Raw genomic sequence first — 21,886 nt, forward strand, 5'->3', positions numbered from 1 at the left:
GCAAGTAACTAGTAGAAGAGACGAAGTGCAGACTGCAAACAGCAAAAAACTGTCCTCAAGAAGTCAGACAGAATTCACACATGAAGTAGGATTAGATTTTTGGCCTCTGTAGTCAGTATTCAGAAGGCCTCTCTCCTTTACTGTTCAGCTATTCAGAGTGGTTATACCTTTTCTCATCTTTTGCGGCACAAAGTGCTGTTCTGAAGAAAGCTATAGCTAAATTAGCAGATTTATGTTTGAAATACAGTCACCATATTTATAAGGCAAAACAAAACAAGGGCAACAAAGAGAGTGGGGCCATTATTTGGAGAAGCTGGAAATGGTTATTTCATTTACTAAAAAAGCAGAAGGAAGTGCTAGTAAAATCAAGCACAGGCACAGGGAACAGTAGGTAGACACGGAATTCTCACACTGTGAGAGAAAGAAAAGAGCATGAGGAAACGCACTGGAAGCTGGAGTAGCGAAGATGAGGAAATCAGGTATTGCAATGAGAGCTGGAAGGCACTTGGAAGGAATCAGAAGGGAGCTCACAATAGTCTTTGCATAAATCATTTAAGTCATAGCAATCACAAAGCACAAATAATCTAAAATAAGGCTTCACTTCTTTGAATACAAGTTGTAAACCTGCTTTTGTTAGTTTAAGTACTTAAATTACCGTTATTTTGATTTCTGGGCATGGCTGTAGCTCAAGATATATTTGAATGTTGCCTAAAACCACACCCTGACCAAAAAAATTCTCAAAGCAGAGCTCCTCTCTGAGTAGCTGATCAAGATAGCAAATTTAACTCCTTCCCCTTAGTGCAAGGAGAGAACAATTCAAAAGAGCTCTGGGAAGCAAATATTTGATTTAGAGTGGGCATTCAAAACTTGGATGGAAACAGCTTCCCTCCCCTCCCAAAAGGCGGAATAAATTCAGCAACTCCAGTTTCTAATTCACGTTTAGACTGACTGTGATACTGTGAGGGTCTTTCAGATATTAGTAGATTGTGCCAAGATTATGGTTAGTGACTTCTATCATCTTAAAAAAGATCATGGCATAATGTTGTAACCTAAGATTCATCATTCGACAGTATAAATGTTGACAAAGAAGTCAGTCAGACTAAAAGGTTTTCTAAACCTCTCCCTCCCTGCCATCTCCCCACCCTCCTAACCTAAAAGAGATTTCTATGGAGACATATACACTAAGAAACATACTTACCAAGGCAAGTATAAAGACCCTGACTTATCCATGCTAGTATAGCAAGAGTGATAAGATCTCCAAAACTTGCTGCTATAGGAGTGGCGACATTGTCAGGATTAATACCAGTCTTCTTTGACCCAACAATAACTCCAACCATTATTATTCCTAGAATCAATAAAGACAGTACAGTAACCATATCTACTGTTGTAACTCCACAGAAAATTCCAAGCTAATGACACTTTCAGACTTGGTAAATAACAAGTAAGTGCTTTTGCCCCAGGACTATTCTTCTTTCCACCTGACTGATGCCTGTATTTTTAAGTTTTAGCAATTTTTAAAAACTACGTTATATATTAATAAAAATAAAGCACACACACACAGAATCAAGAAACATCTGTACAATGAACTATTTAGTCTCTTATTAGAATTAGCACTAATGAAATTGTAAATGAGCCATTTCCTGAAGAAAAAAATATGCAGTGTATTATTTCTACACACTACTTAGTTTAGTTGACTGAAATTTAAATTACACTAGGCTGAAAACAACATAACATTAAATACTTCAACATCTGATATTGTGCAAGATTTTCAGACATGGACTTACCACTGAAAGTCAAGACGCTATACCAACATATAGAAATGTTACTTGCTATGGAATTACAATATTTTAAATTCAGGATGTTGGTTTCTACTTTTTTTTTTTCCCCTATAAACAGCAACACTAACTTTCTAAGAGGCATTTCCCTGCAGAATGTAAGCAGCTACTAAAACTAAAATACACAATGTTATTAACAATCTTCTTTGGCATAACTGAAGTAATTTCCCTTTTATCATATAATACACATAAGAGTTTCAACTGTGTATACCACAGTGTATACCACTATTTTAAAGAATTTTTGAAAAACTGGTTATTATAACTTTCATGTATTTTAGGCTACATTAGGAGTTCACTTTCAGAGAAACTGCCTAAAGAGTTACACTCCATTAAATTTTCAAAAGAAAGAAATGAAATGATCCTGTAGGATCACAGTATTTCATAAGCACCTGTTTCATGTGTAGGCAGATAAAGCTTAGAAAGTAATTTCCTGTGCTGGCCCATCACCAGATAACAACAAAAGTTTCTCTTCATGTCCAAATTATACTTGAGAAGCAGAAAAAATGCATTCATGTTCCCCAGTTCTCTTGCTGCTTTTTATTATATGAATGATCAAACTCAGTGGCTCTGTAGTCATTAAAAAATAAGTGTGCTCTTAATTTCATACAAAACTTTTAACAATTTTGTAATTTTCACATAAGTAAGCATATCAAATTAGTAAAAAAAAAAGGAAGTTAAACATTTTACCTGATTTACTATTTTTAAGACTACTGACTATGTATTTTTATCAAGAATAAGTCACAATTAGAGGCATCTTTTTCCCCCCCTCATGTTAATTAAGTACCACCTTTTATGCTTAAATGTTTCCTGACAACTGGGAAGATTAAATTCATCATGCTATATGGCCCCAGACAGACATTGGCACTGTTTGTAGAGGGGGACTTGAACCTGGCCCAAACCCTTCACATAACAAGCCAATTAGTTCACTTCAGATACAAAGCAGAGCACAAAGTAACAAATAAGCAGTATGGGCCTCCATGAAGTTTGGATTCAGCTGAGCTATCTATCGTCTGGGCTCACTCAAGCTTAATTACAAGTAAGTTCTCCCTGTTCAGTACTAAGAATATATTTTGTACATTACTGAATATAGAAAGCAGTGGAGAAGAGTTCTCCATCGTATTAGGTAAAACCTAGAAAACCCCATACCTTTTGTTTTAGATATGCTTAGGAGGGTCATGCAAATCAAACCTTTTCAAAGAATATGACAGGAGAGGAATGCAATATGCAGGCCTACATGGAAACTGCCAAAGGGCATCCTATCCTCAGCTATACCTTGCTGGATTTAAAATTTTAAGGAATAGCAACATCACATACATTCAGCATTCACAGAAAACTAAGTTACTGTAAAAAGTAACATATATACTCCTTTTACCTTGTAAAAGGGAAGCGATGAAGGCAGTTGCTACGCTGCTAGAGCACAGAAGGATTGAATGGTCAAAGCTGTATTTGCCCTCTGGAATCCAGCCCAATATAACTGCTGCCACTGCTGCCAGAAAACCAACTACTGTTGCCTGAACCTGGAAAAGAAAGAGAAGGCGAACAATTCTTAAACCAGATAGACTTAGGAGGACTACAAAATCATTTCTTGTTACTCCTTCCTCCTATCTACATTTATTTTCAAGGTGTAAAGAGAGCATGCTCACCTATTTTGTAGAGATTATGATAATCTTGGATGATCAAGAAAAATCTTATGCCAGCAGAAAACGCTTTACCAGCATTTCAGAGACTCAATAATAATAGATGTAAAATCAGGAAAAAGAGCTGAGGATTTGTCAGGACCCAAAGCTGAAATGCCTAAAGAGGCTCCTAAGCCACTTAAAAGAGCGAAGTCACAGCATAAACATTTCTCCTATTATTTGAGCATGTTGTATTATTGCATATGAACATGAAATTGTTACGAATCATAAGAAAGAGCTGCACTGGAGAACAAACACTCCTTTCCTCAAACAACCCAGCTATTTAAAATACTGATTATTATTCAAAAGCTCTATCACATAATTACTTTAAACATTGAATCTAATGCAAACACTGTACTGAAAATATTTGAGAGAGCAAATGTAAAATGTTTTGCCAAATCTGAAACTTTTTGCTAATCATCCTCAGATTCTCTCTCAGAATAATTAAAACGCAAATACACTTGGTATAGTCACAAATAATACTTCACCTCTTTTTCTGATAAATATAAGCTCATATTGGTTTAGAGAAGAACTACACTGTTCAAAAAAAAAAAAAATCAGTCATGCAAACATTTTATGTCAAGCCAGTGTAGTAGAACTAGTTTCCCAATAACACTGTCCATCTCCATACCTACCAATGCTTCTGGTGGACCTTCTCAATAACTTCACTCACTTCCAAGAGTAAATCAAATAAGCCCATTATATTTACCTGTTTTAAGGCCAAATTGCCAATTATTAGATTCCACTTCTCAATGGGAGAATCCATTTTTCCAATATTTACCTGTCAAAATTACAAAATAATTTCAGGCATTTCATATTTTGTAATTAAAATTGTGTTACTTGAAAACACACTAACAAGGCAGAAACTCACAAATAATTCAACTCATACAAAAAGGAGACATTTTGAAAGCAAGTTAAAACCAAACTATATTTCTTTTCAAGTCAAGCATTGCTGTTGATTTTAGATTGTACTTACAGCATCTATCCCGAAGTAGCTAAACTTGATGCTGTTCACTGCATGTAGTACAGTTTACTGTGCAAGATATACGAGCCACCTTCCATTCCAGGAATGTCCAAGCACCACCAGTGATTAGATCAGTGACTGGAAGGGGAACTTCTCAGCGTTCAGTCACTTTAGACTGAACTTGTATCTTTGGGCCTTAAATTCTATGAGTCAATAGAAAATTGTGTAGATTCAAGTGTATGTGGACACACACACACTCTCCTGCAAGTGTGTTAATTGACTACGATGACACTACTTGCATAGAGAAACCCCAAGTGCATAACAAAGATCAGAAACTACATCTAATACTGTTTAGTAGTCTAACTTCTCATTTCTACAATACAGCTAGAGACTTATGATGCTGTAAATGATCTAAGTCCAGTCCTAAGGCAACATCTGGCAAGACAGCAAATAAATTATTCTAAGAATTTTAAAAGTACATACGTATTCTTCTATAATGTATTTCCTACTTCTTTTTATGAGTTAGAGGACAAGATCTGAATAACAGTACATACCACTGCAGTATGACTATATTTTAAATAATTTCCCTTTTGAGCTAACTGAACAATTTCTAAAATGTGGAGCACAAATTTTATTGTATTTTTTCCCATAGAGTACTAATTTTTAAGATAACATGCTCCTCAAAACAGATAAAGACTTAACGTATGTTTCCTCTTTTGATAATTTCTTTCCAATTGGTTTTACTTCCATTTCTTATCCACATTTTTCATTTTGTGATAGTAATGGCTTGCAAGGAATAAAGTATTAAAAGAAATGCTAACTTTAAAACTTCAAAATACAACAACACACTTTATCTCGATCTACACTATGAATATTTTACAGTGTTCAAAGTGCAGTCAAAGCTCTGCAAATACATGCATTAAGTTTAGATATTACAACAATATTTAAGGAAGTGCAGATAAGAATCTCCTTTGCATCCTTCTTAAATATATATGCTAAATGAACAAAATGGCAGGCTATGGAGAGCTTCACTCTTTTTTTCCTTTGAGAATTTTTTGAAAAGTATCCAAAAAATCCCTGTTTAATCGGTAATCTTGAAAAATGCTTGATCCAGCCTAAAAGTGAGCTGCTGCCAAATGGCATAGTTCTCTTCCTTACTATCAACTACATGTTCACATTTTCTTTCTTCAGATCTACCAACTCCACAAGTGATTTCATGGTGACATAAATTTACTTGCTGGTTTGATGGAAAATGCTTTTTTTCAGATCGCAAAAAGGGGTTGTCTTCTACAAAATGATCTGATTCATCACATGCAACCACCTAACCAGGCAGAAATGCTCTTAGGCTTTGGAAGGGAGAAAAAGAGCAGGATGACTCCCTTCAGCTGCAGATTTCCATAAAGTAAGATGAAGTTTATTGTAATACTGTGGAATAGATGGGCCTAAACAAAAAGTTTGTAGAGTCATGTTGCTAATGCCTAACCCTGATAACACAGTAAAAACAAGAGTCTGCATAATTTTACAAGGATGACTGGATGAGTATTGTTTCAGTGTTGTGGGGTTTTTTGGTTTGTTTCTTTCTCTTTTACTTCCTCTTAAAAAAAAAATAATAGGGTGAAAAGACAACAGTGTAAACTGAGACAATGAGAGTGACTCAACAGAAAAAAGCTGAAGAATACAAATCACACAACATAAATATTGGCAGTGAATAGGCAGCTGACCTAAGTACACCTGACACAGTTCCCGCAGCACAGCAGTGGGGGGAGGGAGAAGGGTTTCCCGTAACACTAGCCAAAGAGAAGAACAAGCTATGCCACGAGGTAGATTAAAAATACAGTCTTAAGACAGGTTTAGTGAAATGACAGAAGTGACCAGAAACAAGCAGCCAAAATAGGCATTTGGGCAACAAGATAAATGAAGGTGATCATACAAAACTCGAAACCAGATATATTGCAGATAGTTGAAACTTGCTAGCAAGGCATTGCTTTTTGGCTGTCTACATAATTGCAATGGATTAAAGATGATTATTTTACAGCCCCCAAACCACAGATATCTACAAATTCAGATGCAATTTTAAGCTCACAAAGCAAGAGGGGTATAAATTAGTTCTAATGCTGAACTCATGAAATTTCCTCTGCAAAGGTAAAGCTATTCACATGACACAGTCTTGCATTTACTGTAAAGACAGTATCTGGTAGGAAGCCAGCTGCTGATAATTTAGCCCAGAGAAAGGAAGATTAATCACACAACTGAACCCAAATAACAGTTTAGATATGCCCTTCAGTTTTCACTTCGGATGAGGATGACAGGACTAAAGATCGGATGGCTCAAAAGAGTAGGGGTGAATTAAATCAATGTGAAGAGTGCAAAGGTCAGAATCACCTCTTTTATAGAGGTCTGAGAGAACTGGCACATAAACTACAGGTCCAGTTGCAGGATTTTTTTATTAAACTCTCCAGTTAGGAATACATTCTTTTTTGGGATACTTTTAAGCATGCCATTTCGGGCTGAGGGGAAGTGAGCTGAACGTCATGATGCCAACTTTAGTGTTGTGGAAATTCCAGGACCCTTTTTCTATGTGCATGAGAGAGAGAACAACTCCTTGACTTTTGGTGACAATTGATAGAAAATATGAACAGAGGTCAAGATTCCCAGAGCAGAAAAAGGGTCTGAATGACCCTTTTCCAAATGTCTCCTGAGAGCTGCAAGGTTGACAAACAAGATAGCATTGGTGAGGATGGGGAAATCAGCCACTGATTGGCCCAGAGAAGAAGTTCTAGACTCATATCTCATAAAGGTCGTAAGTTCAATTGAGATAAAGAATTAAAGATCCCGTTAACTGAAGCAGAAGCGGTGGAGCTTATTGTGACACTTTTTTTAAGCCTTCAGTAAGGCACTTGGTAGAACTTGGACCTGGTGTATTTTTCACTATGCAATATAAGCGCTTCCAGTCCTCAGGCCATGAACTATCAGTCAGGAACAAATTAAGCAACAGGACAACACAAAAAAAATAAGGTAAAAAACAAAAGTATTCATGCCTGACAGTAAAGGCAGTAAGGTTTAAGCACAAAATAGTGTTAAGAAACAGTAAGAATACTCAGAAAAGTAAGAGCATTATGATCAAGCAGAAAACCAGACTGAATAGCTAAGGCTGCCACTGATAGAGAAAACAAAACACGTCAATTCTCATGTATGAAAGAACGGATATGGGGCAAAAGTAATTGATTTCTATAATGGGCATGACACAAGCAAACCTTCATAGGATGGCAAAGGCTATGTCCAGCATGGTGTGCATTGGGTCAAAAACTCAATATAAAGTGGCAATGGAATTTATTAATGACAGAAAACTGGGAGACCTTGTCAGTACAAGGCATTGTACTACCATACAAAAACTGGATGACCTTGAGGACTACAGTAACGAAAACAGGTGAAAATCAACAATAGAAAAGCATGGTCATGCACATATGGACTAATATTTCTGCCAGAAGATGGGAGTGACAGATGAAAATAACACAAAAGGAGAAATATTAGGGCAGAGTCATTGATCACAAAGCGACTGTGAGGTCTAAATCTGACACTGCTAGGAAAATAAGTATATATAAACCTAGAAAGTTTCAAGATCAATATTTCAGAGGAATAGGGAAGTGCTATTCTACAAAGCCATAGTAAGGTCTCATCTGGAGTTATATACACCTTTGATCAAACATTTTCTAGGACAATTCATTCCAATAGGAACAGGTAGAGAGTGGGGGTCTTGCCGGAAAATGGAAAAATTATCTTACAAAGGAGAAACACTGCATTAGGCAGTGTCTTACAAAGATATCCAGTTCAGGTACCAGAAATAGTTTGACACATTATTACAACATTCTGTTCACTATAGTTATTCACACACATACCAAAAAAAAGCTATATGGCAAGGCAATCTGGCTTGCTTTGGTTAGAATAAGGAAGGAATGGAATATCCCCTGAGATAAAGAAAAGAGCTATGACAAATATGTAAGAAAGAAGACAAAAACAGTTATGCCATGTTACAGTGTTGACACACACACAAAAATAAGCAGACAGCCCAAAATACCCCACAACAGAAAAGGAATAAAATTATTTACCAAGAAAGCTACAAAAGAGTTTCTAACAGTTTGATCAACAAAGGTGTGGAGTAGCAATGTTAGCAATGTTTTGTTTTTATGCCATGCAAGTGGTCTTCAGAAAAACATGTTCAAAATGTATACATTTTGTTAGCCTATTCAAACCGCATCAAGGCCAAAGAGATCTGATAACTTTACAGAATACACATGTAATCTGAAAAATCTACTTTATCTGTTCTGAATGATGATTTAGAAGAGACCAAAGAAATGAAATTTTGATGTGTAGAGATTAGAAGAGGGTCATATTTTTAACTTCACCAATTTAATAACAGATTTAAAGAGCCCCCGTAACAGTCACATTAAGCCATAAACATAAAACACTTCTGTTCCAAAGATTTGTTTTCCTTTTGAAATATTTACAACATATATCTGATGAGCAAAGGGAAAGAGAAAGTTACTTACAGCAGTTGACAGACGGGATGCCAAGGTCATTTCCAAATTTCCTTTGAGACCAAGAAGCGCAGGAACCAAGATAAAAACTTCAGTAACATTCTTGAACACATCCCAGTGCTATGTAAAGGATACAGTGGGAAACATTCAGTTGAAAAATTATCTTTAGACCATCCACAAAACATATATTAAAAAAAAAAAATCAGTTACTCATAAATTAGGCCTCTCAAAAAAAATCCTACTCTTTTTGTACTAGACCTAAAAGTCTAAAACCAGAACTGATATCTATCTAGATAAAATAGATTTACGATGGCATGTTACTACTTCAAAGATGAGAATACCCGAAGTAAGCTACAAAACTTGGCCTTAAAACAAACCTAGTTAAAAAAAGATGTCATTAATTTGAAAGCTTTGTTTCATTACTCTAAGATAGTACCAGGTGCTATGACTGCTCTTGAATTCTGCTCTTAATTTATAATAATATTTATAATAATATTTTCATATTTTCCCTTCCAGCTGTGTAAAAACCCCACACAAAAACAGGAAAAACCCCAAATTTTATAAAGCAAACAAATACAAACTCTCCTTTATTCTTTTGTGTGCTGAGTTCTCAGCACAGAAATTCTATGCTAGTTTATATGTTTGTCAATCCATGTATTTAATTTGTAATAATTTACCAACTTTAGATAAACTAACAAAACTGTAAATTGTATTTGCATTCATGGATTTGTAATAATTAAAATTATTATTTTAATTAAAATTAAAAGATTCAATTCTCAAAAGTAAACAAGATCTGAGAATTTCCTACATGTGAAGTTACATATGTATATACGACCGGGAAAGAATAGCCATTAAATGGTTTGTAAAAAACAAACTTAGAATGTTTTGTTGTCTTAAAACTTTCATTTTTAAAACATGTTCTGCCACATTTCAAAATCTTGCTTTATTGATATCACAATGTAATGCTTAGTTTAAGGTGAAAAAAGGTAGTACTGGCACTAGCTTTTTTTTTTTTGCCTTTGTGTCACATCTATCTCATTCACAGCGAGACAGACTGCGAAACCAATCAAGATTAAAAGTAATATAGAAGGAAAAATCAATATGTATCTCAGTCCAGCTCAAAACCCAGCTGTACAAACACTTACATTCCCTTTAGGAAAGGAAGGCAAGGTGAAACATTTGGCTGGAAGCCAGTAGTGGCAGGAGGCACTACTGCCTCTTTTGGCTGATCATTATGCTGTATCATGAAGTAAATTATATATTAACAGAGTATAAACAAAGCAACTGTATGAAGAATAAATTGGTAAGATGCAAATGAACAAAGCACAAGATTGGTGTAAAACAGTGCAAAGAAGCAGTACAGTTTGCATGTCAATTCTTATTTTCCTTTATCTTTATAAAAGTGTCTTTTCATTGCAATTGATTGAAGTCCAAACTTAATTTACACTCCCAAGATTTTGAGTGACAAAGGTAGTCAACTCTTACTCCTTTTCAAATTAACTTTGTAAACCCTTAAGCGTACCTAAAGAAAACCCTAAGGCTGAATGAAACAAAACAAAAACAAAGCAACAACAAAACCCCAAAACAAACCCAACTCAACTGTCTTTCAGTTTGAATATTGTGGTTATTTCATATTTTTGTGAGTCTACTCATACAAGAAGAGTAAATCCATGAGTTCTGTACTTACAAGAATTTTCTTCAAGAAAAAAAAATAATCAACACACAAACAACAACAACAACAAACCTCCCCATACATTAGGCAGGAAATAAATCTATATATAGCCTGCAAAATGCAAAGAGAAGGCAAGAAAATAAGCTAGTCCAGTAGCCTGTTACTTTCTCCAGAATTTTCTTCAAATATCACTACACAAAGAAGTATTTCATAGGCAACTGTTACTTTTAACTCCACTGAAATACCGCTGATATCTACAACTGTGTTAAGCTAGAAACTAGTCCTAAAAATGTTCCGTATTGGTAGGTTCCTAGTAATATAATACTCCAAAATGGGTTTTAAAAATATTATTAAACTTAAGTCTAAACATTCAGAGAAAGTTCTGTTTTATCGTATTCCTGAATAAGTAGTATCAGTTAAATCTGCTACCACAAACCATGTTAATCTGACTTCTCTGGACGTACTACAATTATATTTCAAGGTGGATGTGACTTTGCAGCCCTGTTCCCATCCCCGTTTGTAATTCTGACTACCTGCTAAAAAAAAAACTTCCAAAGCAAATACCAACCTGTACAATATCCAAAACCATGCCAGCAGAAACAGTTCCAAATCCTGCTAGCAAAAAAGGTACTAGTATCTGCAACGCCATAATACTACTTGATTCTTTGGGTTGTTTTCTACTTCCTTCCACAATGACATCTTCATTACTGTCACTAGATAGGTTGTCTTGCTGCAACATTGCATCTGTTTCTGATGTGTCCATTCCATCACAGTAATTATAACTGGTAAAATCATCATATTTAGGGCTACAGCTAGAAGGGCTGTGTCCATTGCTACTGTGAAAACTTGGTTCTGAGAAGTGATGGTACTCTGTGTGCTGTTCAGACCTAACATTGAAATTGTGTCCTGCTGGTTGTAATCCATCTTGCCAGACACCATTCACCTTTTTGTGTCTTTCATCCTGGTTTATTTGGTAAACAACAGGAACCATACTCAAAAGCAGTCTCAAAAATTTATCAGACTGAATTGTATTAAGATTTATGGTCCAGTTTACAAAACCTTCTCTGTCATAAACTTTGCTATTCGTTTTGGAGATGGTAGATCTGCCTTTACAGTTAGTCATAGTGCTACAGAAGTAAAGGTGGAAAAGCACTTTATTCTTCAGACGTCAGTGATGAAATCTTGTAGATGAGTCATCAAGTGCCAGACTTGATGATTTTAAAACAGATAAAACAAAATGATCCTTTTTTGCATGCAAAAATGTTTTTTCATTGATCTCAGATCTTCAACAATTCCATAAGCAAGACTGGATCTGCAAAAAAAGTAAAAAACATGTATTCAAGCTTCAAAATATTTTAACACTACAGAAGCCACAAGATACTGCTTCAAATTTTCAGATCACCCAGTATCTTTCCAAGTATCTGTAGAAATGTCAATCTCCTCCAACGTTCAACTGCCGAAGTTGAAAGGCAGTAGAAGGTAAAAAGGGAAAGCTGGTGGGTGAGGACATTGCACAAACCGTTATACTTCCCAGTGAAAGATACAGCAAAGTGGACTCTAAGTGAACTAATGCGGCCCAGCTTTTGCCCTTTTAAAGCCCAGGAAGCCAAAAATCTTCAGGTTTTGGAAGCCCTGCAAGTCTAAGACTTCAGGCAGATACTGTGTGCAGCCCTAAACTTCCAGCAGCCTTGAAAGCAGTAGGTCCCCAGAGAAATGTATTTCTGCAAGGTGCAGGGGTAGTGATAAATGGAACCCACATGATGGGCCACTGTTGTGCCTCCCACTCCATGCTACTAGCAAGGAACACAGCAAAAATAAGGAAGAAAACCTTAATATTCAAAACAATATCAAACCCGAAGCAATATTCTGGGTGGTAAAGGTGCCATGTATTGACAGTACCTGCCCTCCATCCCCATAAAAAATGTCAACCGATATTAATTTGTACAACTCAGAAGCATGCTAATTTAAAATCAGAGCAACTGAATTTTCTTCTGAAGCAAGTACACAAATTATGTTGAATATAAAGAGCTACTATGTACATAAGAAAACTGGAACTTTTTTCATAAAATACTACAATATCAAGGAAAGGTGACAATAAGTAAATTCAGACCAATTAGTCTAAAATAGTTTAAATTAGTCTAATTTTAAAATAAAATTGCAGTAGAATATTCATAAATGTGCCATATTAAAATGTAATTAAAATCAGAAAAATGTTAGGAGTTAGGATAATTAAGATAATAAAAATCTGATTTTAATTTAATTTTGCATGAGGTGTAGGTTGGAGATATTTCCTGAAAGACAGGTTGTTCTGATGACTAGTAACCACTAAAATGTAATTATGTGATCAATATTAACACTTGAAGTGGTCAGTTTGTTTCACTTTCTGCAAATCATGTAAATGCAATGTATCTTTTTCGTTTAATATGATTCAAATTTCCACTTGGAAATTCCCATTATGATAGAAAATTTAATAATTATATACTGGCAGCTTCAAGTCATTTGATATTTCCTCCATCAGAAGCCACTTTACCTTCCTCTTCTTCAGTTTTCATGTTGCGATAATAGTTACGGTAATTTACTAAAAGATCAACAGTTTTCATTTGACTTGAAGCTTTGTTGACTTTGGTATTTATTACTAGACTCCATGAATACAGGTAAATTATTTGTATAAACAAAGAAACAAAGTTCAGACAGCATGATGTGGGATACCACAATTCCACAGCCTCAGGGCACTGTAACTATGCAAAGTTGAGAAAACATATTTCTACAGACTGCAGGAAATAAGGTTTAGAGTGGGAGGTTTAGAGGTTAGGGCTTAGGGTTAAGAGCATCTTCTTTTCCCAAGAAAACCAGGCTCGTAAGATCATATCATTTTTGTTATGATCCCCATACTTCCCTCCATTTCAATGTTTTTATGTCATTCAGTATTTCTGGAGCAATTTCAGATAGATTTGACAGAAAGCAGAGATGTCAAAGCTTTTAGTAACTAGCAGCCTTACAAGAGATCCAAATATGTGCCCTTGCTGTAAGGTGTATTCAAACATTAGGCAGGATAATTCACTCCTATATGGCCACAGTGAGTCTGCATCCAAAGTCCTGCTGGTCACAGAATTCCTTATTTTGTTTTTGTGAGTGGAGAGATGATTCAGATGCAACATGAAAATTTTCCCTCTATGAATGGCTTTATCCAAGAGCGTTCTGACCAAGAAACTTAAAAAATGACAATGGAATTTATTACTTGATTTAGAAAGAAGTTTTGCAAGAAAAAGCAATCTTTTTTTTCCACAAGACCAACAGAGGAATTTAAGTAACCAAGATTCCTACAATATCTTTTGCTGATCTGTAGTACATTCTGGTATGTTGAACCTTTTAGCATAAAACCCAGGCCTCATTTCTGGTTTCTACATGCTTTAATTAGGAGTAAAAAAACAACTTTTGCTGCTATCCCAGAGGAGTTCTAACCACAGACCAAAATCATGCTCTGTTAAGTGCTACAGAAAAATAGAACAAGAAGAGGTAATTTTATTTCTTCCTGGCCCAAAGCTGGCATTATCCAAGTAAAAGAAAATAAATTTTGCATTAAAAAAAAAAAAGTATCATTAAACTGGCAACCTAACTATTATCAACTTATATGACATCGGCAAAGAGCTTTATAGAAGGATTAAGAGGAATACAAGAGAAGAGAAGTTCGTGGAAGTTGAGGAAAATTAAAATTTCAGGAAGCATATAGCCTTGGGTGCTGAAAGTTGCCAGGTGCTCTGTGACGATGGGAAGTGGTACACTATTTAGAAAGCTTACAGAGGGAAAAGCTTTGGATCACTAGCCAGCCGAGTTTTGTTTGGTCAGAAGAAACATCGAGATTAAAGAAACTTCATGACAGAAATCAAGAATGGGATGTAGAATTAAGATGTAAAAGTGTCTGTGATGAAAGACAAGTACTTAGACCTAGCACAATCTCAGTGGGTTTTGGGGGGATGGTGGGTTGTTTTTTTTTTTGTTTGAGGAGAAGTGGAAGAGTAACAAATGAAGGATTCTATTTCACTCACGGGGAAATACCTTGAGAAAATTTCCCAATAGCTTTAACAAGGCAGTCTGGCTCTCATTGTGGTTTCTCCAATATGTCCTCCAGTCACATCACCAGAGTGCTAGAACAGTGACTCATGGAAATTATTCATTGGTCTGGAACTCTGGCCAAGAATATTTGGTTTAATTATCCATATATTTTAACACACGGAATTTTTTCCTTTTATGTTTTTACAATTTTTTTTTTTGTAAGAAACAAATCTTTGGGGAATATTGTTGTTTCATTTAATATGAGAAAGTGTTAACAGATAGAAGTGGCACTTAAAAAAAAAAAAAAAAGAGGAACAGAAATTGATTTGGTCAGCTAGCAAATTACAAAGGGAGGAAGATGTTAGCATGGACAGCTAACAGTTGAAATGGTTCAAAACAGTTTGGATTACAGTCATTTATGCTTTTCCTACCAAAAAGACTCGGAATGACAAAAAGTGAGCTAATGATAAATGCTGAAAAAGGAGAATTTAAGAAGACAAACTGAAAAATATACTACACAGGGAAATTACTTCCTGAGAGAATACAGAGAGGAGATAACTACTAAGCCTTCTAGCTGTAACTATTCATTTCTGAAAGCCTGTTCCAACAAAGATCATTTTCCAAATGTCATCAGATGCAGTAATTTTATCCCAAGTTATGTGATGCTAATATTGCAGTAATTTAGGGGCTTTTTGTACCTATAAAATGCAGCAAACCGTCTAACGAACAGTATGTTCTTACGGACAATAACATCTAGGAAGCTTTATCATTGACAAGAACAATGCCAAGTTTATTGTGTTGTCCAGAAAAAAATATAGTCAGCTAAAGAAGCAAGCTGTACTCGAGTAACTCATGTGAGGAAAAGGAAGTAAAAATCTCAAAAATCCCTTTCTCTGTTTCTCTAGGAAAAGGAGATAAATAAATGTGGTTTCTCACCATATAATCAGGAGGTTACAGAGAAAGGTGAAGTACTAAAAAACGGAAAAGAGAGAGACAGAGATCCTTTGAGAAGACAAAAAGCAGCCTCAAATTTATCCTACCTGGCGTGTTATGTATGAAATGACAGGACACCTTCTCTGTGTCCCTATAAGCAAAACAATGAGCTTTGGCCAGACTATGGACATAAGAATTTCCATATATTTATTGCTTCCTAAGTACCTACTTTTAATAGTTTCTTCTCTTCCTTCATATATTTTATAACAGATAATAATTACTGTCTTTTGTTCACCTCTCCTACAAGCATACACAAATAGGAAATACAGCCATACTCTGCTGTTTGCTGAAGATCTGTTTCTGAAGAGTTAGACACTCAGCAATCCAACAGATAACAAAACAACTTTCCCCATTAATAATTAATACAATGGATACATACAGCAATTTTAAAAATACAGGCAGAGACAGTATATATCGTGGAAAATAGACAAGCAGAAGCACATCATGCAGAAAATAGACAGCTATGAACTGGAAGAGGTGCTGACTTTAGGAAATGGATAACTGCTTTTAAAATGTTGCCAATACTTCAGCTATGAAACTGAACACCTGATCACTATCACATTTTTCCATCCTTCACCTTTGATTGGCTTGACCTTGATTCATCTAAGGAAGAGGAAGACGACAAGGAAAATGTAACTGTTCAGGAAGGGGCAGCACGAATGCTCTTCATTATTATCCAAATGAATTGCCAACATTGCTTCAGACACACACGATTCAGTTCTCAAGAGCATATGAAGGAGATGCTCCTTCCATACTTATCTAAGGTTTAAAGAACATCCAGCACTAGTAAGATTAAAGGACTGGGTTCTACAGCTAAATTTGATGATTTAGTGATTAGACTACTGATAGTTTATTGAAAGCATGAAAACAATCAGTAATTAAAGCACTGTGCTTTTTTAAAGTACCTTCAAAAAAATGGGAAGGAGGAAGAGTGGTGAACCATTGAATATGAAACTTTTGTAGCGTCACCATTATGACAGGCTAAAACAAATATTTATAAAAGTCTAAGTCTAGGAAAACTAATTTCTTTCCGGGTTTAGTTAACAAAACCAAAAGATAACACTTATCTAAAGAATACTGAGGGCTCTCACAGGATCTAAATCTAATCACACCATAGTAAAACCCCATTTTTCCTAGAAGCTGCAAACATTTTTTACAGGTAATCCTTTAAAGTAAGAATAACCTCCACATTGCACTTCTAAGTAGTCTAAAATGAAACACAATAGCTTAAATATGCCTGCCTGAGAAACATCTCTTGATATAAGAACAAGCCTTGGAAATGAATATTCAGGAAAGGAAATGAAACATTAATGAAATACTGTACTTTAATATTTTGCCATTAGAAGCAAAGATGAAGGTGGATTCTTTTCCAGCTTCCAAGACAAAGCCAGACTGTTTGCAGTGAAAGGATGAGAGGTAGTGGGCACAAACTGAAACACATGAAATTCAATTTAAGCATAAAAAAAGCTTTATTTCACTGTGAAGGTGGTTGAACACTGGTCCAAACAGGTTATGGACTTTCTGTCCCTGGTAATATTTGAAACTCAACTGGACATGGCCCTAAGCAATCTGTTCTACTTGATCCTACACTGAGCAGAGGTGGTTGACTAGACCAGTTCCAGAGATCCCTCTCGACCTCAACAATTCTGAGATTCTGTGAAGTTTGAAATATGAGGTTTTGGCAGACTTTCTAAAGTTCAGAATAATGTTTATACAGGTGATACAGGGATTTGCATGGCTTCTTCTCCATTATCGTGTCCTGCATATGTAGAGGTTCCCAGTGTCACACTGACATCCTTATCACAGCTGTGGCTACTCATTTACCTTGTCATATCCTAGGAATATATCAGCAGAAAGTGAAAGCTACATCATATCACCTCAGTATATAGAGAGAGTAAACAAATAGCCTCTGTTATTAAGCATTTTGTAGAATCCAGAACCCAAGGTGGTGTGCTGGGTTAAGAGTCTTTATACCAGATACCTAATGTTTGGTATTAAAGACTGGAAAACATACAGATGCCTTCTTGAATACAAGACAGTGAAAGAGCTGCCAGCCTCAGGCTGTTTTCAGACAAGTTTGAGGCTGCCTCATCCCACTTCATGAACGTGGCAGCTTTCGATTTTGGCCCCAAGCAAAAGCAAGTGTCAGAAAAAGATTTAGTTTGCCTCTTCACTTTTAAGGCAACTCAATTAGAAGAGACCAAAACAGAGAGAGAAACCAGGTAGCAAGAGTGTGAAATGTGACCAGGGTAAAATCACCGAAATGGAATACCAACAGAAAAAATATCAGGAAAAATCACTTCCAGCCCATCAAAAGAAGGTGGGAAAGTTTGAAATATAAGGGATAATGCAGGCCTGTAGATTAAGTAACCAATAGGTGCTTACCAGGATGAGTGGTAACTGTACTATTTGGGATCCTGATTACAGATTTCTACTGTCATCAGTCAGGAAGGATAAATTGCTTATTAATTCAGGCACTAGGATACAGACTTCACATTGTTTTTTGTGGTTAATATCCTAAGGTATTTAAAAAGAAAATGATATTTTCCTTCTGAAATGTCTACCAGTCATACTACAGTATCCATGGTTCCAGTTTCACAGTCTCTTTGAGGTAATATGTGTAGGGAATGCTGCCAAAACAGGTCTTGCCACCTGCTCTGTTTTTATCAACGTTACTGAACTGGTAAAGTGAGGATAACTTAGGATGTCTACTAAAGCCTGCTAGAACTATACCTAGAAAAGATATGTGAGCAGACTTTTTTCAGGTATTTATGTTTTGCTCCTGACACTAAGACTAAAAAACTATTTAGTTTTATATGGTTCATTTATCAGAGCCTGGCTAATGTAGTGTGGTCTATAATGCAGGATGAAATACGAGTGAAGAAGACACACAACTGCATCCCAGACAGCAGGGCTGGGAGGGGAATTATAATATTCACTGAAATTAAACAAAGAGACACAGCTAGAACTTTAACTGAAAATTAATGACAGAGTATAAAGTAGAGTAAGGAAAGTAAAAGCTTCCATGTTTTAGCAGAAAAGTAGGGAAAGAGCATAAATGTACCATCACATTTTAATTCCAATGCTTTTAAACAAAAAAGATGATCCTTGAAGTCTGTACGTATGCTGTTCAGGTACAGGTTCCATGCTTGTCTAGTAACTGCATCTGCAGATTCTGGCACATTTTTACAGGTGTAAAGGTGGTAAACAGACATGCAAGCACATAGGTTTGTACAGAGTGCCAGGGAATAAGGGCCACTGGAAATGCTGGGCGGATCTCAAGCACTCACAGAGAAACCAAAGAAAAGGCTCATTGTCCAGGCTACCTGGAGCAGTGCATAATTATGTGCTCATGACGGAGAAGAGCTGCCGGGGTCTGAGGAGCGCATGGCACCGCGGCAAGGGCAGCCTCACGTCCTTCAGCATCCGCGGGCCGGGCGCAGGGCAGCCGGGCAGGCCGGGAACGAGCGGAGCATGCCCCGGCACCGGCGGGCGGGGGAGAGTAGGGCGCAGAGGAAGCCTGCGAGGGCGGGCGGGGGTCTCAGGGCCCGGAGCGCGGAGGACGGGAGGGAACAAGCCCCGGCGCACACGAGGGTGGGCACCGGGCGTGGGAGGAGGCCGGGCCGTCCCGCGCACCCCACAGCCCCCTGGCACCCCTCGGCATCTGGGGTGGGGCAGACGCGTCGCTCCCGGGGAGCGCGGCGCCCGGCAGCTCCGCCGCTCCTGAGGAAACTTTCCCGCCCGCCGCCTCCCTCGCCCGGGGGCGGCAGGTCGCTGGCCCGCCCTGGCCTCTCTCCCCTGGCCAGCGCCCCTCGCCCCCCGCCCCCGCCGCTCCCTCGAGCCGCGCCTTCCCCTCACCTGGGCGAGGGCGACGCCGGCAGCGGCCCGGGGTCCTTCTCCATCGCTACGGCGGGCTGAGAAGGACCAGCCCGGCGGCGATGACAGCTCCGGGGCTAGGTGAGCGCCGCCGCCACTGAGCAGGCGCGGAAGCGGCGGGAGGCAGGGAGGGCGGGCAGCCCCCGCGATGATGTGGCCCGTGGTGCGCAGCAGCCGCCGCCGCTACCGGCCGCTCTGACTCGGCGGCGGGCGGAGTAGGGGCCGGGGGCGCAAGCCGCCGCCAACCGTCGCCCCGCACCGCTGAGAGGAGAGGAGGGGACGGGACGGGGTCGGTGGCGGGAGGAGCCGGGCCCGCCATCCCTCACAGCCCGGCTCGATACCCCCGGGCGAGCTCCGGCCGCCTGTCACTACCCCCTCCCGCCGCCGCCTACGCTGAGGGGACCCGCGGGCTTCCCCTTCCCGCTGCGCCTTGTCGCTGCCCCACCGGGCAGCCCGGCCTCCGGTGGCGGCGCCCGGCACAGCTCGGCCCCGCAGGCTGGGGCAAACAAAAGGCTGGGGAGTGGGACAAGCCGCGGGGGTGCCCCCCTGGCAGGCGGCGACGATGCCTTTGCTTCCACTTTGCAGAAGCGTTCTTGGCAGCGTAGCGCAAGAGTCAGCGTTTTGTCAGCTGTGAGGACATTTTTGTTCTTTCCTGCAGCTTGGCTAAAAATAGCTTCCTCGGAAATCCATTTTTTTTAAGTGCTTGGGTCAGTTGGAATATACTTGATCTTGGCCAGTCACTCTATACACTGAATACACCAAGCGCTGACATGTAAGTGTGCAAGTAAGTGCCTTTAAATCAGCTGCCTGTGTTAAACTAAATTCAGAGTCAAGGCCTTGCTAACCACTCCTCAAAACTCTTGTTTTGAGACATGCTTTATATTAATACATTAAAATAGTCAAGCCAGCTAAATGTATGCAGTTATTGTCATTACTTGTGTTGTTCCTCAGTTGTTGCTCAATGCTTTGGAGCAGTGAGGATGCCTGAAGTGGAAGGTAAAAGGGAGGAAAAAGGAAGAAAAGAGAACAGGGATTAAATGATGGTGACAGCAGCCGAGTCTGCAGCACCTCTTTTCTGTAGACAGAACACAGGGCAGCATGGGCAAGTCACCAAGTGTCTGCCATAAACTGGAGCTAGCTGCTTAGGGTATGTGTGGAAAAGCAGAAACTTAAGCACAGGAGAATGTATATGCAGGACCAGGGCCAAAAAAGATCTGCAGTACAATAGTGAAATACACAGCATCAGCTTGATCTCCAGGTCACTGCTGCATTAAATGAATGAAGCAGCTCAAAGCTCAGAGCTATTAATTCAGTGGTGAATGCTGTCTCAAAACCTGAATTTATTGGGAATTTGGGCTACGGATGCTCTTATCCCCCTACCATAGTACCACCCATATATATCCATGCCCTGTGTGTGCTCACGTGTTACGCATTGTGGATACATAGTTGGGCTGCCTTGCAAATCAGATAAAGATCACATTTGCCTCTGCTGCCAAGAAGTTAGACTATAAACCTGAGGGTTGGGAATAGCACTTGAGGGTGCTATTTCTGGCTTTTCTAATTGCTTGTCTGGTGATCTTGGGCAATCATTTCATTGCTTCCTATTACAGGTTCCTTGACAGTGTTATGCCCCTCCCACCACTGAGATCATGTAATACCCATGGATGAAATGTATTATTTGTGGTTCACACACCGATATTTTGGGCTGTCTGCAAATTGCAGAAAGACTCATAATTTTTTTTGTGGCCCAAGGCAAAAAAACCTCAGTCCTCCAGATTTTTCAGTTATCAAAGCCAGCACTAGGACTTTCCTGGGAAAGCGAAATTCGGGAGCGCGTTTGTGCAGAGTGGTGCCAATTAGGCAGCAAATTCAGTGGAATGCACCTGGTGCTGCAGGTGGCCTGGGAAGGTGGCACAGGACACTTGCTTGGGCCAGTCTGTCAGGAAAACACCAGCGCTGTCTCTTGCTGGAGGCCTTGCAGAAGGTTTGCTTCTCGCTCCTTTGCATTTGCTAGTTCTCAGATGCTGGGATATCTGGTTTTTGTTCTTTGCAATGAGGTCATATAAACCCCTCTCACCTGATTACTACTTATTCTCATTTTTGGCTCAGACTTCCCATCTTGTCTCCAGTGAACCATTCAGTTCTGTTTTTACAGTTTTCACGTTGTCTAGATTATAAACAGATAGGGACAGAAACTGTAGAATAAATCTTGAATGAGAGATTAACCAGTGTTGACCGAACTTCACGGTTGTGCAAGTTTCTTTTCCAAAAGGCAATTAAAA

General features: G+C 38.5%; 1 protein-coding gene across 1 annotated transcript in view; it reads right to left on the reverse strand.

Moving 5' to 3' along the window:
- SLC41A2 (solute carrier family 41 member 2) overlaps positions 1–19,967 on the reverse strand; it is a 55,241-nt gene extending 35,274 nt beyond the window's left edge. The window contains exons 1-6 of the mRNA XM_065859905.2: positions 19,587–19,967; positions 11,251–11,994; positions 9,023–9,130; positions 4,221–4,292; positions 3,208–3,352; positions 1,199–1,345 (exon numbers count right to left, since the gene is read on the reverse strand). Of these exons, the coding sequence (XP_065715977.1) occupies positions 1,199–1,345; positions 3,208–3,352; positions 4,221–4,292; positions 9,023–9,130; positions 11,251–11,805 (1,027 nt within the window). The 5' untranslated portion in view covers positions 11,806–11,994; positions 19,587–19,967. The remainder of the gene's footprint in view (positions 1–1,198; positions 1,346–3,207; positions 3,353–4,220; positions 4,293–9,022; positions 9,131–11,250; positions 11,995–19,586) is intronic.
- Between the last annotated feature and the right edge of the window lie 1,919 nt (positions 19,968–21,886).

The sequence above is a fragment of the Patagioenas fasciata genome, chromosome 1 (assembly GCF_037038585.1).
Source record: "Patagioenas fasciata isolate bPatFas1 chromosome 1, bPatFas1.hap1, whole genome shotgun sequence".
Taxonomy (NCBI): Eukaryota; Metazoa; Chordata; class Aves; order Columbiformes; family Columbidae; genus Patagioenas; species Patagioenas fasciata.